Genomic DNA, 15624 nt, shown 5'->3' on the forward strand with positions numbered 1-15624 from the left:
CATGCTATTTTGTGGGAATAACCCATACTAATAATCCGACCTCCCCCCTCGGATAACTTTAATACTGCCAAGTTGGATAAAAATTTTGCTACCCTTCCTCACGCATATCGATGCAAATGCCAAGTTATGGGCTTTGATTGAGGACACACATTGTATTTTTAAAATTATATGAGGATAGTTTTGGTATTAGATAATATAATCCAACATAATCCTATGGATATCAAACACAATATAGGATTAAGTAGCCATGATATCAAACACCCATGAAATAATATAAATCCACACTAATCCATACTAATTTCTCAAGATAATTTTAATCCTAATCAATCCTAAACAGCAAATCAAACGGCCCCTAAAGGTGCAAAAGGAAAATCTTTTTCTTTAATTGTACCTTTTTTTCCTCCAAGTAAAATACCTAGTTTAATTTCATAACGAACGAAAATATTTCAAATTCGATAATATCTAAACATTTTTTATTAGTTTGTATCCTTATAATTAGAAACTGTTATGATTCCTAATCCCCATATTGCCGCCGGCCAACCTATGAAGTATTGACCAAGAATTTAGTTCAAAAGGGGCTTAAAAGTTAAACCCATAATAATGGTGTTTCACAATAAACATAAAATCAATCAATTTGCACCTAAAAAGAGAGTCTAAACCTAAGCAGATCCTCACACATGAAGCACACTAAAGAGTAAAGCCCACCAAAATTTTCTTCTGAAAAGAGAATATCATAAACAATTTAACATACACCACCCAATACCTACAAAATCTTAGTTGCACTTGTACTGCAAAATTAATGTAGTAATTCAACATACTGCCTCAATACATTGGGACTATGAAATATGTATTGTACAAACTTGCAATATGGCATTGTAAAAAAACTACTCCAGTTTATAGTAAAAAATTAGTCATCTTTGCTGCTAAGGTAAAAGACTAATGCTTTTTTCTCTATTGAAAACAAGCAGTATACTATAGTTTCTCCTCATCTAACTCCATATCAAAACAATCCCTTTTCATACTAAATCACTCGTTGTAGGCATAGATGGAACTATATCTTCATTTGCTTGTGATGAACTACTAATGAACTTGCCTTTCTTGGACCAGAGCCAAATCTTGGATACAGAGAAGCTATCACCTCTACTCCTAACCCCAATCTTTTCCCCATCTTCTTCCACATTGTCAAATCGCGCTTTAGCCCTCGTTGCAACGCCATTGCCACGAGGCAACGCCACTTGAAGGTTGCCGTCGCCTACAACATATTGGAAAGCACCCATAGAATAACACCTCCTAGCATCAATGCTGCTGGTACTAGTAACCTCATTTTGCATCTTGATTTCACTATCTACTCCCTCGTTCGTGCTCCTAAACTTCCCAAGGCGAATGGAGAACGTCCTGGCCGGGCCAGCATTGTTCATCTCCAGCCCATTGTGGGCCGGAGACGAGCAATTAGGCCCTCCATTAGGGCAAGGCAAGATCCACTGATGATCCATATCATAAGTATTAAACAAGGGGTTCTCCACAGAGTTCCCCAATCCAATTAGGCTTCGACATAGAGGGCACGTGGAGTTCGACAGCAGCCACGCCTCAATGCAGTGGATGTGAAAGGCATGGCTGCAAACAGGCAGGACCTTGAGCTTGTCAAGAAATGAGAATTCAGAGAGACAAACAGCACAGTCAAATGGCTCCTTCAATCCTATGATGTCCTTGTAGTAAAAAAGGGGCAGAGCATCGATCAATGATTGATCGAGGCCGGAGTCGTGCAGCCGGAAAAGCTGCTGCAGCTGCCTCTGGAATGTGTGGGAAGCAGCTGCAGCAACATCAGGGAGCCTGCTGGATTGTGAGATTGAGGAAAATGATGGCCTCTTCATCACACACCTAATCACAAGCTGTAGTAATCCAAGTAGGAAGAAGCCAATTGCAAGAATCACTATCACTAGCAGAATTATTGGGCTGATTCTGCCCATTGATGAAAACAGCTGAAATTGAGGGCTATTCAAGAAATCAAGATTCTGTCTTTGGCCTAAAACTTATATAATCAGAATTCAAGAATGTAGGTCACAACAAGGGCTTTCAAATTCATACAGGAAGAAGTTCAAAAAAGGCTCAAATGCAAACTGATAAAAGAATGCAAGAAATGTAACAGTGAGAGAGAGAGAGAGAGAGAGGATCAGAGAATAAAAATCTGAACTTGCAGGCAACCTACCTCTTTCTGAGAAACTGAATTAAGCTGACAGAAAAGATGAACAATCTACACAGAGGTTTATTGGGTTGGTAAAGAATGGAACTACTTTTTGAGAATATCAAGACTGTGCCAGAGAAAATATGTCAAAGCAAGATTGGCAAAGAATAATAATAATGATAAAAAAAAAACTACTCACATATTGTGCTACTGTGTGCTGTGTGTGAGAGGTGGAGTAAGGAAAGATGGAGTTTTGAGAGTGTGAACTGAAATTTGCAACAAAATTCAGAGGGAGACAAAGTTGGATGTAAAGGCAAATTTGAAACTATGGTTTCTGTCTTTTAGTTCACCTGATATCAGCAAAAGGGTGCCCTCATTTGTCACTTTCACCAACCTTACGGTGTGTATTTAGTGTCTTTATCTAATTTCGTGGACACATTTATTTGATTTTAATTTGTTTATATAAAATTTGGGCAATCTTTTGTTTTCAAATATTTTCAGTCTTGTCCTTCTCTGAATATTCCTCATGCTGACTTCACTTTCCAATTTTGGTTATGAGATGCCCATATTTATTGCATTTCGTATGATTTAATTAATATACGTGAGATGATCGATAGTTTATAAAGAATGCATACTTCTTTAGTTCTTTTGAAAGGTATATACAATTTCTAAGCCATTTAACATGAAAAAACCCAAGAAATCAACAATTGAAATCCCAATAATGAATCATCTTATAATAGGAGAATATAAAGGGGGGGAAATGAGAGGGTATGGAGAAGGCCGTGACTAATGCAGATTAAAGCATTAAAATTAGTAACATAAAGAATGAATTAAATAAATTTTGATGCGATGATATAAAGCCGACACGAATTTGGACAACTTTATGGAGGGTCCATTTCAATGAAGAAAAAAACACTGCTAATTTTGCCTTGCACGCATGCCAACTAATTCCCTATTGAAGCGGGTGATCATGACTAATCATACTTTGCAGTTATTGTCATGTTTTTTTCTTTTTCTTTTTTTTTTTCATCCAACTGCTAACTGAGTTACTGAGAAGCCACCCCTTTTGTAAAAGATTGTTCTTTTTGTGTTTTATAGGTAAAGTATAGAATTTTGTTTATTCACATCTCATTGTTGTATACGTGTAACATATGTTGTTGGAATCAATGGTGAAGTTTAGACAAAGTTTGGCATTAAAATTTGATATTTTTCTTGAAATTTATGCAAACAGAGAAAGAAATTGTCAAGATAGGAGTATCATGTTTGTTCTTATTGGGTAAAAACTGTGTGTGTGTGTGTGAGAGAGAGAGAGAGGGGGAGAGGATTGTGTAGTAGAAGGTTGAGTGAAGATCTTCATGACCTATCATGCTTGATCAAAACAATATAGCACTGTCTTAATCAGTCGATCTAAGAGGGTTCATCAACTTTTATACTCCATGTATTAAAAAATAGTCCTATCAATAGATATCGAACTTTAATAGAAGTGATTAAGAATGTATTTGGTACATTATACTTAAAAAAAAGTCTTGCTTACATTTATTTTTACCATAAAAAAGAGTTTCATTTGACTATTTGAATCATCACATCGTATCTTTTCTCCTATAATTAATTATAAATTGTACTTTTATTCCACTTCCATCTACTTTAAAAACTTTTTTTAAAAATGAGACTTTTTTTTCGTGAACGGAGGTAGTATAAACTAATATTATTAAATAATTTTGACTTATATGGTCGTTTAGTGACATCCAAAGCTAATCGAAATCGGCTGAATCGGCTTGTGGTCAACGGTCCGAGCTGAGAACCGTTGACCATGAGCCTGAACCGCCAAAAGCACGGTCTGATTACAGGCTCGAATTTTCGAAATTGAAAATCGACGGTTAACCGCCGGAATTGTCGGGTGGCAGGGGTAGGGGGCAGGCTAGGGTGGAGGCAGCATGGCTAGTCACGGCAGTCGAAGCCGCCGATTAACCGCCCAAATCGGTGGTTTCCCGATTTTAACAATTTTTTTTACTTCAAATTTAAATTTAAACCCCACATTTTCCTTCCTTAATTTTACTATAAATACTCCCCTCCCCATGTTTAAACTCATCTCATTGTATTAACAATTCTACATTCTCGTCTTCCTCTACTTCTACTTTTCCTTCATTCTTTATGTGCTCTTGCTAATTAAATTACTCTCTTGCTCTTGCTACTTGTTAAATTACTTATTTATCTCTTGTTCTTGTTAAATTACTCTCTTTCTCTTGCTAAATTAATCTCTACTTGTCCTACTACTATATTTCTTATATTTATCATCATGTCTTCATCTCGTGATAACAGTGGCTAGTATATCAACCTCGACTCCGATTGCGAAGATGTTGTTGGTAGCACTCCAACCTATCATTTTCCTCATTCATCATCATCAAGGATAAGGGCTCCATCATCACGTTGTGAGGCTGCCGACATGATCGGTGAACAATATGCTCGACAATTGCAAAAAGAGAAGGATGCACGATTTGCATGTAGTTTGCAAAGGGAGGAGGTCGATCAAGCACGGCATGATGTGGAGGAGGAAACCACTGTTAGAAGTAAGGGTAAGGGTACTAAAGAATCACTTACATCTAATATATTTGTTCAACATTTCAAGAAAGTGAGTAGACCAAGAGATCCAAAAGATGGTCTCAATGCCCCGAAAAATTTCATAGCGTACTGTAACTATTGTTCAAACAAATGGACAACGGGAGAAGGTTATGGCACACTATCAAGACATATGGAGATATATCATCCAAACGAGTTTGGAATCCATACAACCCTAACTCAACTATATCCCAAAACATGTAATCAATCAGGAACGACTTCTAACGTTCTATGGAAATATGATCATGCAAATGCTCAAGATATATGGCTTGTTTTGTTTCTATGGAACATTTACCTTTTCAATTTGCTGATAAAATGACTTTTGAACATGCTATGAAATATGTTTATAATATACCACCAAAAAATTAGTAGAAATAATATGCTTTGGAGAATTAGAAGACAATTCGAAGAGAAAAAACGTGTGATGAGGAGTAAATCATGTATCAGCGCTGGCGGTTTATTTGATTATTTATTTATTCAGAGAGTAAATAGTTAAAAAAAATATGAAAAATAAAATATTGAACATCAGAGCTGAGGGGACACTTGAAATTAATAGACACGTGGTATAATAGTCAGAGCTGACAAGTGTTGAGGAACTACAGAACAAGTCAATGATGATGACGACAAGATTTAAAGACAATAAGTCAGAGCTGAAACTACAATTACACTTGAGAAATAAGCGGAAGTTTGAGGGAGTGTTCATAGGAATAATGGAAGTCAGAGGTGAAGAATCAAAATATTTTATGCATTTAAGTTTAAATGTGTCTATCTGTTCTGATATTTGGACCGATTCTTTTCAAAATTTTATGGGTGTTACTTGTCATTGGATTGATAATGGTTGTTGTGCAAAATCGTTTAATTGCTTTAAGAGAGTTTAATGAATCTCACAATGTTCTTAATATTGTTCAATTGATAATATTACTATTTTAAATGAATATCATTTTATAAATAAAATATTTTCTGTTGGTTTTGATAATGTGACTGCCAACACCGCCTCTATTCTCGAATTGATTGAAGTATGTCACATTTATTTAGTGGAAAATATTTTCATGCTAGATGTATATGTCATGTTTTAAATTGATGTATATAAGCTGCTTACTTGATATTAATGAATCTGTTGAACTCATTAGATAAGCTGTTAAAATTTTACATAGTAGGATGAATATAGTAAAAAAAAAATGACAAAGATATTGCTGATATAAAAGTATTCGTTACTCAACTTTTAGTAATGATGTTTCAACTTGTTGTAATTCAAGATATCAAATGCTTGCTTCAACCATAGATCATAAATACTCCTTCCGTCCATGAAAGAACTTTCTAGGAGGGAGTGGCACAGGTTTTAAGAAAAAATATTGTTGAGTGTATTGAGAGTGGATAAAAGGTAGTTGAGTGTATTGGGAGTGATGAAAAAATGTTATAATTAATATTGGAGTTGTGAAAAGTGAAAAGTAAGAGGATTATAAGTGGTGGAGTATAGTCCAAAAATAGGTAGGAAGTTCTTTTGTGGACGTCCCAAAAAGGAAAGATAGGAAGTTCTTTTGTGGACGGAGGGAGTATCATTTATGTGACTTTTTTTTACTAATTTAACTTTGTTGCCCATTTATTGGGATAAGTGTGCAGATTTATTTCAACTAATAAAGGTTGTTCAAGATGCAACAACTGAGTTATCGGGTGTTTATTATTGTACTAGTGTTCGTATTTTAGAACATTGCATGTATATTATTATTGTTTTAAATGCTTGTAGTAAAAGATCAAATTTATATGACGTATCATATAAAATTATGTGCTAATATATCAAAGTACCCACTTTCTTATAACAAAAATAAATTTTACCCACTCAAATTAAAACTTAAAATTTTACCCACTTTTTTTTGTTGAAATGACTAAATTACCCTTCTATATAAATGGGCAAACCCTAATTTCCTCTCATTCTCTCATTTCTCTCTCTCTCTCTCTACCCGCTCTCTCCTCTTTCTCTCTATACACGCCCTCTCTCTTCTCTCTCAGCCCTAGAGGCGCCGCCCGTGGGCGAAATCGTGCCCCGGGAAGTGGCTGTCGCCGTTGTTACTCCGACGTTTTCAAGGCGGCGGTCGTGGTTCGATCCACGACGAGGCGACGTCGACATCTTCTACTAGAGTGAGTCGCGTTGGTTGGTGGTCAAGGAAGAGGTCGCGGAAGTCGAGGATCCGCAGGGAGAGGATGATGGCTACCAATTTCGCGTCTCGCGCGGCGGCGGTTCGTCCGGCGCTAGAGCATCTGATTCTGCTGAGGATGAGTCAATCGGTGCCGCTATACGACCGGATTGCTCAACTGGAGGGAAGAGATGCGAAATCGACTTTGCTGAAAGGCGATTTGTTTCCCCGTCGCAGACGCCGCGTTCGAGTGATAAGGCGGTGAGAGATCTGCGATCCGGTGAGGGGAGTTTCAATGGGAGGCAAGATAAGGAGAAATGTGTTAATGTGCTGGTCATTGTTCGATGTAGGTTCGTGAATTTGCTTAGCTCTTCGATTTTCTTAGCATTTTGAATTATTTTTTCAATATTGTAGTGATTGATTTGCGTTTTTGTGTGTGTTTTGCTTGTTGCAAACTGCTGATTGAGAAAAAGAGACCTCCGTGCTGCTGGTATGCTCGAATGGCTTGTACATGTACGCTCAATGTATATTGATGTCAACGTCGAAGACCCAAGCAAAAGTAAAATGATTGCTTGGTATAGAAATAACATTGTTTTTCAGTGTCTTGTGCTACTATGGAACAATTTCTAGCACATTTCAGTATCAAGTGGTCCTTCTTTTTCACAGGAGACGGTTGGATCAATATCATCTGTTGGTGCAATTGGCTTTCTTTTAGGTGTTCTGCTCTATCAATAAAGGAAATGTAATAAATTTTCTGTATAAGCTTTGCTTTGATTGAATACTAAGTATATTGGATCACAGATTGAAGAAATTGATGAAAATCGCTCAATTTTGTGCAAAAATGTTCTTGAATTCACAACCAAGTTTATGAATTCACAACTGAATTATCGGCGTTGGTTGTGAATTCACAATTGAAATAGTGTTAATTAGTGTTGATTGTGAATTCAATTTAATTGGTTGTGAATTCACAACTTGAAAAAATGTTGGTTGTGAATTCAAGTTTTATCGGTTGTGAATTCACAACTTGAAATAGTGTGGGTTGTGAATTCACGCGAATTCACAACTAACACTATTTATAGTTGTGAATTCAAACTTTAAAACTTGAATTCACAACCAATACTTGTTATTCAGTTGTGAATTCGAGTTTTAAAGCTTGAATTCACAACCAAAATTTATTTTGGTTGTGAATTCGTGGGTATTTGTAAAAATTTTATATGCAAGGGTAAAATGGTAAATGTTGGTATTTTTTTAAGTTTTTATATTAGTGGGTAAAATTTATTTTTTCTATATAAAAGTGGCTATTTTCAAAATCCACTTTAAAATTATAGATAAATGGCTTGAGTATTTTATTGAAATTCTCGATACTTTTTTAGTTGCTCGTGTTAACCGAATGTTAGAACTTTATTTCAAAGTTTTGAAAACATGTAATTTTATGAAAAATTCTTACAAACAGGTCAAGAAGTAGGTTGGATACTTCCCAACGTAGAAGATATCAAATATAGAGTAGAAAGAACAATAAGGGACTTATTTAATGAATATAAACAAAAAACAAAAATTAAACTCATCTTCAAGAAATGTAGGTGCTAGTAGTAGTAGCCAAATTTTGAACAACTCCTTAGCTATTTGGGATACAAATCTCTTAACTCAAGTCGTATCATCATTGTTTCAATTGTAATACACTAGAAGTCGATTTACTAATGAATTAGATATGTATTTATCTAGTACTTTTATTTTTGAAGCCATGAGCGGTCAAATCGACTTATTGCATTGGTGGTCGATTCACGGGAAGGACTTTCCCATTCTTGGCACTATGGCTAATGAGCTATTTGTCGTTTCAGCCTCCACAGTCTCGATCGAGCAAGCATTTAGCATTAGTTGGCTTGTATTGAACGAAAAAAGAAGCAACATGGGTCCTCGAAACGTGGAGGCCACCATGTAACTTGATGATTGGTCCAAAGCCGACATAAGAGCTCAAGAAAACCAATGAGATCAAGCCGACGAGAGCCCAAATGATGAAATCACCGACTTTGAGCAATCTGACGCTGATTAGGTAACGTGAGCTTTGATTATTTATTATTCAATAAAGATATGTAGGCCACTCAATTTTAATATAATCGAGCTCAAACCCTTTATTCAATTTTTTTTCTTGTCATTTTATTAGTGTAGTAAGTTTATTTTAGAAGTAGTTGTTAGTATTAATAGTTTAAAAATGTTAGTGTAGTAAATTTAGTTTGCTTATTCAATATTGTAATTTAAATTTTCAAGATTGTAATTTATTTTTACATGTAACATTGTAATTTATAGTTTTTTTCTAACTTTGAATTCAATAAAAATACGAATTTTCTTGTAATTTATTTGTACATGTGTTAGATTACTTATTATTTCGTTTATACCGTAGTTTATTTATTCGATTGTAATTCATATTCACTTTATTCAATAATAAATAATTTCATTACGTGTAATGTATTTCATAATTTCATAGAAAAAATAGTGTACAAACTCACACAATATAAAAGAAAATAAAATAAAATAATTGAAAACTTCTGGTTCGGACCTTGAATCCTTGAATCGTTGATTTCCGGCACAGCCCGGAACCGCATGTTCAAGGCCCAAAACCAGCCCATCTGGTGCATTTTACAGGCCGGTTATGGTTCATCTTTCCGGGAAACCATGAACCGCTGGTCTTATTCTACTATTCCACCTTGATAATTAAGAGCATTCACAATGGTTGAGTAAGTTCCTTACTCAATAGAGTGAGGGACCACTTATGAGTAAGGAGCCAACATTGGGATAACTCATTTTCTTACTCATTCTTTTTAGTTTTGATTTTTGTATTTTTCATTTAACTTTAATAGCACAAATTTAAATAACACAATTTACTTCAAACTAAAATTGCATTAATTTTAAAAACCTACAAATTACATAAAAAAATTACATAAAACTCGAGCCGAAGACGACGAAGTATCATCGAACCATTCGGCCATTTTTTGGAGGAGGATAATGAATTGAAGTAGAGAAAGAGAGAAAGAGAGAATGGATGAAGGTGTGAATGTATTTGGAGAAATGAGAGGTATTTATAGGAAGAAAAATGGGGGGAAAAAAAAAAAGAAACAGAGAAACGCTTATATGACCGTTTGAAAAAAAGAATTAAAAAAATGGCAGAAATAGCTATTGAATTCAAAAATTCGATCTTTTTTTAATACAAGCGTGCATTGCACGCGCTCAAGAAATTAGAGAATGAGTCATACTCGTTTAATTGAGTAAGACTCGAGCCGCCCACCACCCACAATGGTTTACTCAATGGGCAGTCGGCAGCTTACTCGAGTAAGGCCCATCGAGTAAACTACTGTGGATGCTCTAATACCTCCTCCACCCCATATTATTTATCCTAGGCTAAATAGATAACAAATATCATCTTTTCTATATTACTTATCTTGGTTTTATTATCATACAATTTCTAAGCATGGATAATAAACACATTCTAAGAGTGTATTATGAGTGAAGAAATGAGACAATCATATAACAGAATAAGTAAATAAGTTGATAAATAAAAAATACTCCCTCCGTCCCAAACGAAATGTCTTATTTCTTTTCGGCACGGAGATTAAGAAATGTGTATAAAGTAGATAAAGTGGGTTGGTGGAAATTATTTAAATATTAAGTATAGAGAGAGTGTGTATTGTCAAAAGAGGAAACAGGACATTTCGTTTGGGACAGCCCAAAAAGGAAAACAGGACATTTCGTTTGGGACGGAGGGAGTAATATGTTGTGAAATTGACTATTTTTTGTGGACGTACTAAAATGAAAAAAATGAAGTATGTTTGGCGGAAGGAGTATTGTCGTCCGACATCAAATTATCACACAACAGAGAAAAATGTTTTAAGACAACTAAAAAAATAAAATAAAAAAATAGTGCTCAATTTTACTGGTGTTTGAGATCTGAGAAGATCATGTCATGTAATGATTAGTGTTTATAACTTAACACAATTCTCTTGTAATCGCTATAGACTTTATCTTCTCAGAAAGCTCTCTCATTCTGGGCCTTGCTTTTGATGAGGAACTGATGCATTTCATGGCCAACTGCAGCAGCCTCGCCATCTGCTCCTTGTTCGTTCACCAACATAGCTCCCCCGAAGCTGTAAGTGTCTGCCTTGAAGGCCTTACCTTTGCGTCAGCTGCAGGTGATCAACAAACCATATTTCTTCAAAACCATATTCACTTATTCAGGCCTCCATTTTATTGTTTAGTATGTTGTAAGTTTTTATGTTTCCATGAGGAATTCCATCATCTTGCAGCCCTTTGTGCACGAAAGCTAGAGCCTCAGAGGTTTTGGCTGCAACCCTGAAAATTTGGTAAGAATGTGATTACTTTGCTGTAAAAATAGAGCAAAGTTTCTGCAAGAAAAAGAATGATCCTATCCTATTTCGATGTTTCTGATAATAACTCATCGCGTTGTATATAGTTTCTGCAAAAACGAAGAACTTACCATGGAGAAGGCAGAAAAAGCTGCCATTCTTTTGGAACTCATAAACAAGGTGTTTTTCTTGGCTAGAGCAGTAGAATGCTAGCGCAGGCATCACATTCGGATGCTTCACGAGGTCTATACGCTGCATCCTCGTTTTGAAATCGGATACAGAAAAGAAATGTCTGAGTCGCTGATTCTCTTCATGGCCAGAGTTATCGCCTCGTTTAGGAAGACCTTGTACAAGGTCCCACACCTGCCCCTCCCGATTAATTCAGCTGGAGCTCTCAGCAGGTCCTCGAAGTTCATCTGATGGCACGAGAGAACCACCAGCAATGTTGATTCCTTGCCACTCTCAATTGATGCTATAGAAAATTCTGATATCTTCTCACCAACACTGTCATTTCTAGTGTCAACTGCAATGCCTATTTCTGCAGCGTCCTTCACCATCCATTTGTTGATCAGTTTGTAGGGGACCAGGAACTCTACAATCACACCCATCAACGTGTATCCACCATAGATGAAATCTCTTTCTCAATAGAGATCTTCTCTTTAGGTGGTGGAGGGGGAGGGCAAGCTTCAAACAGTGGCTTCCCACATAGTCCACCATTTTTAGAAAAGCTGTTCTCATCAAACTCCCCCCCCCAACATCAAGAATTAAGCCACTAAGATTATTGTTAGAGGACATTGAGAAATTCAAGATTAGAGAAATCAAACGGTGGTATGCCTCCACTTAACTGATTGTCTTGAGCAAGGAAAGTCAGCAGACCTGAGACACGGGACAAATCCAGGATGTTACCAGAGAAGCCGTTATCCCTGATACATCTAGCCTCTTCAGATTGCCCAGAAGCGAGAGGGAGGTGGGGAGGTTGCTTGAGAAGATATTCCCATGCAAATCTATGTGTCAAGCTTCTGATTTTGATCTCTTCAGGGACCACTCCAACGAGGCGATTGGAGCTGAGGTTGAGAAGAGCAAGAACCTTGGTCGCACAGAGAGAGGCAGCATTGAGTTCATCAGTGAGGGTGAGCTCAGAAAGATCAAGTCACACCTTTCCAGCCATCGTTGCATGGATCTGAGCTCATATTCCAGCCCCAGTTCACTTCTCTCACATTGTCTCCCCAGGAAAGTCTTGCCATGAACTTGACTAGAGCATCCCTTGCTTCTGGTGTTTCTGCATTTATCACTGATAACAACAGGTGAGAGAATAAGATGAAGATGAATGATATATTTACATGATCCATATCACGCATCTGCTGACATGATGTTGTGTTACTCTTCTTATTTCTGTTCAGCTCAAGTGAACAAGTTCCATGTGAAAGAAAAATAGCTGAAAATGGTGACAGAAACCAATTGGCTGAGTTTACAAAGAAACTCTGTAGAAACAAAAAATAACTGACAGAAGAGTCAAAAAGAAGTTGTGCTGGTGCTTGAAAAGCTATATAGGATTTTCCATTACTATCACTGCTGCCCTTGATAAATCCTAGAGGAATACTTCTATAGTCCTAAACTAATCTCAAGAACTGGTCAGTCAGACACAATGTCTTTTTCTTTTTGTTCCTTTTTCTCGTGTGTGTGTGTGTGTGCGTGTGCGCGTGTGTGTGTATTCTATTTCCTTTGTCTGAATCAATCAAAGAAAACGAACAACGAACTATGAAGCAACCAAGAAATCAAGGAGCACTTGCTGCTGTATTGCTAATAAATTATCAATTATGTCCGTACATTTGAGTAAACAAATAGTTACAAAATATTACACCGTATCACGACCATGACAAGGTTGTGAATAACCTACATATTGTGAAACAAATAGGATTGGACTAAGCTACATACAGAGAGTGTGTTTCCGAAATCAAAAACCACAAAAAATTATAAGGTCAATACTGCCGAGTTACTAAAGAAACGACTGGAACCTTTTTGTGATTCTCTAATCTCAGCAGAGGCAAATCCACTTCATCGCAGAATTGAGTAAGTAATGAACTCGGTCGAAGTGAAGTGAAAAGGTTGGTGGGGGATGGGATTCCTGAAATAAATTAGTCAATAATGTCATTACTTTGTACAGGGAAAAAAGGCAGTTCAAAAGATAGCAATTGAACTAGAACTTTTAACTCACGGTCGAGGCCCATAAACTTTGATTTGGCGCAGGTGCGTATCCCTTCCGTTTAGATGATTCGACAAAACAGCAATTTGCAACATGAAGGTATTCACAAAAGTTTCCCTAACATATTCATCACCAAGGATGTTCTTCAGTTTACTAGTAAACAAATAGGAGGTCTTCTGAAAACCCGGAGAAAGTACATGAAATGCAATGGGGAGACATTATGCTTCATTTCTTTTGGAAGTAAGATGATTTGTGTCCACAAAAGCATGAAAGAAATCTTTCGAGAATAATGAACCAATCCGAGAAGAAAGCCTGCCATGCTTCTAGTTCATAGTTCTTTTTCGTGTGAGTTAGGACAAATTTTGAAATTTTTTCAAACTAGAAAATAATAACTAATGCTACAACAGTCTATAAGTTTAATCAACAATGATAAAGAATAATGAATCTATTGCACAGATATATGCTCTCAAATTTTGAGATTTTGAAACTAGCATCTAATAACTACTGCTACTACAAGTTTAAGCAGCAAAGATAAAGGCCATGAATCTATTACACTGATATATGCTCTACAAAATTCAGATTTTGAAACTAGCATCCAATAACTACTGGTGCCGCAAGTTTAAATCAACAAAAGATAAAGAATAATGAATCTAGTACACGATATATGCTCTTCGAATGTGATGAAACAAAAACTAATATAATCAAGAATGAAGAACGGGGTATGTTCTTCACCTCGGATCACTCCCCGACAATGATATATATACCCAACCAGTTGGTTTAACAAGCTCCACTGTCTTTATCTCCTGAGAACACATCAAATCAGAACTTGAGCAATCTCTGGCAGAGTTTATGCAACCACAGTTAATGTGACCAACAGAAACTGATCAATATAGAATTCAATTCAGCACCTTCAAGTTGTGGAAACCATCACCAGCTCTAATCGAGATCTTGCTAGGAGTGTAGCTCTCATCTAGCTTGAAATCGACATACAGAACAACTAATTGAAGTTTAACTTTCTTTTGGAACTGGATGTTAACAAGATGAGGCTGTGCACCATCCGACCTAAAATGCACCAAAAATTCAAAAATTCAAGCATTTTGCCACACCTAAACAATATCATTACCAGAAAATTTTAATACCGGAAACTCAAACATCATGCACCCATCAAACTCATGAAAAGGACTCAAACACAGTTACAAATAAGCCTCAATTTAATATAAGAAGCGTAGAATTTAGTATAAATATGCAAAAGAAATGAAGAGGTATTAACTGCCAGTATGTATCGAGATTGTCGTCGCGGAGGGAAGCGACGCCGTTTCCGGGCTTGCAGGAGCTGACGCTCCAGGCGGCCTTCTTGGCCATATCACGGAGGTCGTCGTCCACCACCAGCTGCGGGTTGCCGCCGGTCAGCTTCCCTTCCTCCTCCCCCTCCGACGACTCCGCCATTTTTAGACCGTTGCACCTGATTTGGGTGTTAGGGTTAAGCCCTAATTTGAACTATGATTTACTACCTATTCAAAATGAATGCGATTGTGCCACTCACTGATAAATAGTACTACTATCAATTTTTTTTTCTTTTTCTTTTCTTTTTTTCTAAGCGGGAAAATAAACTTTTGAAGATTAGAGCTTTTTATTTAAATTTAATCTAAACATTTTGAAATTTCAAGCATTTCCTCAAGTATCTTTTTGAAGATTTAACAAGATTAAAGCATTTGGTAACATCAATATTATCCTAAGGATCACAACGACGGTCTTATTTTTGAAGTGTGTAAATTCGATGTTCTCAATAAAAATTAGACTAAAAACATATAAATAGATGTTAGATATGAATTATGTTAACGTGCTCACAAATAACAGACGGCATATTCATTTGTATAATTGAATAAGCATGATAACTGCAAAATGCTTCCAATAAATCATTTTACTATATTATCACAACCCTCTCCATCCTTTAAAAGTTTGCCCCAACTACACAAATTTTAATAAAAATTGATGAAAAGTTATTTACTTGGAAGGTCATATACAAAAATAGTATTTAAAAGATTGTAATTGTAAAATTGATGGTGAAGTCATATATAAAAATAGAAAGTAAGGAGATTGAGGCAAACTTTGGACGTACACCCCAAAAAGGAAATT

General features: G+C 36.2%; 2 protein-coding genes and 1 pseudogene across 2 annotated transcripts; all 3 read right to left on the bottom strand.

Annotated features, from left to right (window-relative positions):
- Positions 1-802: 802 nt before the first annotated feature.
- Positions 803-2559, bottom strand: LOC131021193 (RING-H2 finger protein ATL47-like). The gene has a single exon (XM_057950292.1). It carries the CDS (start codon positions 1965-1967, stop codon positions 1017-1019), a length of 951 nt encoding a protein of 316 aa, XP_057806275.1. The 5' UTR covers positions 1968-2559; the 3' UTR covers positions 803-1016.
- Positions 2560-10736: 8177 nt separating this feature from the next.
- Positions 10737-12643, bottom strand: LOC131023321 (probable inactive receptor kinase At2g26730; annotated as a pseudogene).
- A 414-nt stretch (positions 12644-13057) lies between these two features.
- LOC131021194 (anaphase-promoting complex subunit 10) lies at positions 13058-15170 on the bottom strand. The gene is made up of 5 exons (XM_057950293.1): positions 14759-15170; positions 14397-14550; positions 14221-14291; positions 13501-13605; positions 13058-13410 (listed from the first exon to the last, which is right to left on the bottom strand). The coding sequence occupies exons 1-5, from the start codon at positions 14932-14934 to the stop codon at positions 13341-13343; spliced, it is 576 nt and encodes a 191-aa protein (XP_057806276.1). The 5' UTR covers positions 14935-15170; the 3' UTR covers positions 13058-13340.
- Positions 15171-15624: the final 454 nt, after the last annotated feature.

Source organism: Salvia miltiorrhiza, chromosome 4 (genome assembly GCF_028751815.1).
Source record: "Salvia miltiorrhiza cultivar Shanhuang (shh) chromosome 4, IMPLAD_Smil_shh, whole genome shotgun sequence".
NCBI classification, from domain to species: domain Eukaryota; kingdom Viridiplantae; phylum Streptophyta; class Magnoliopsida; order Lamiales; family Lamiaceae; genus Salvia; species Salvia miltiorrhiza.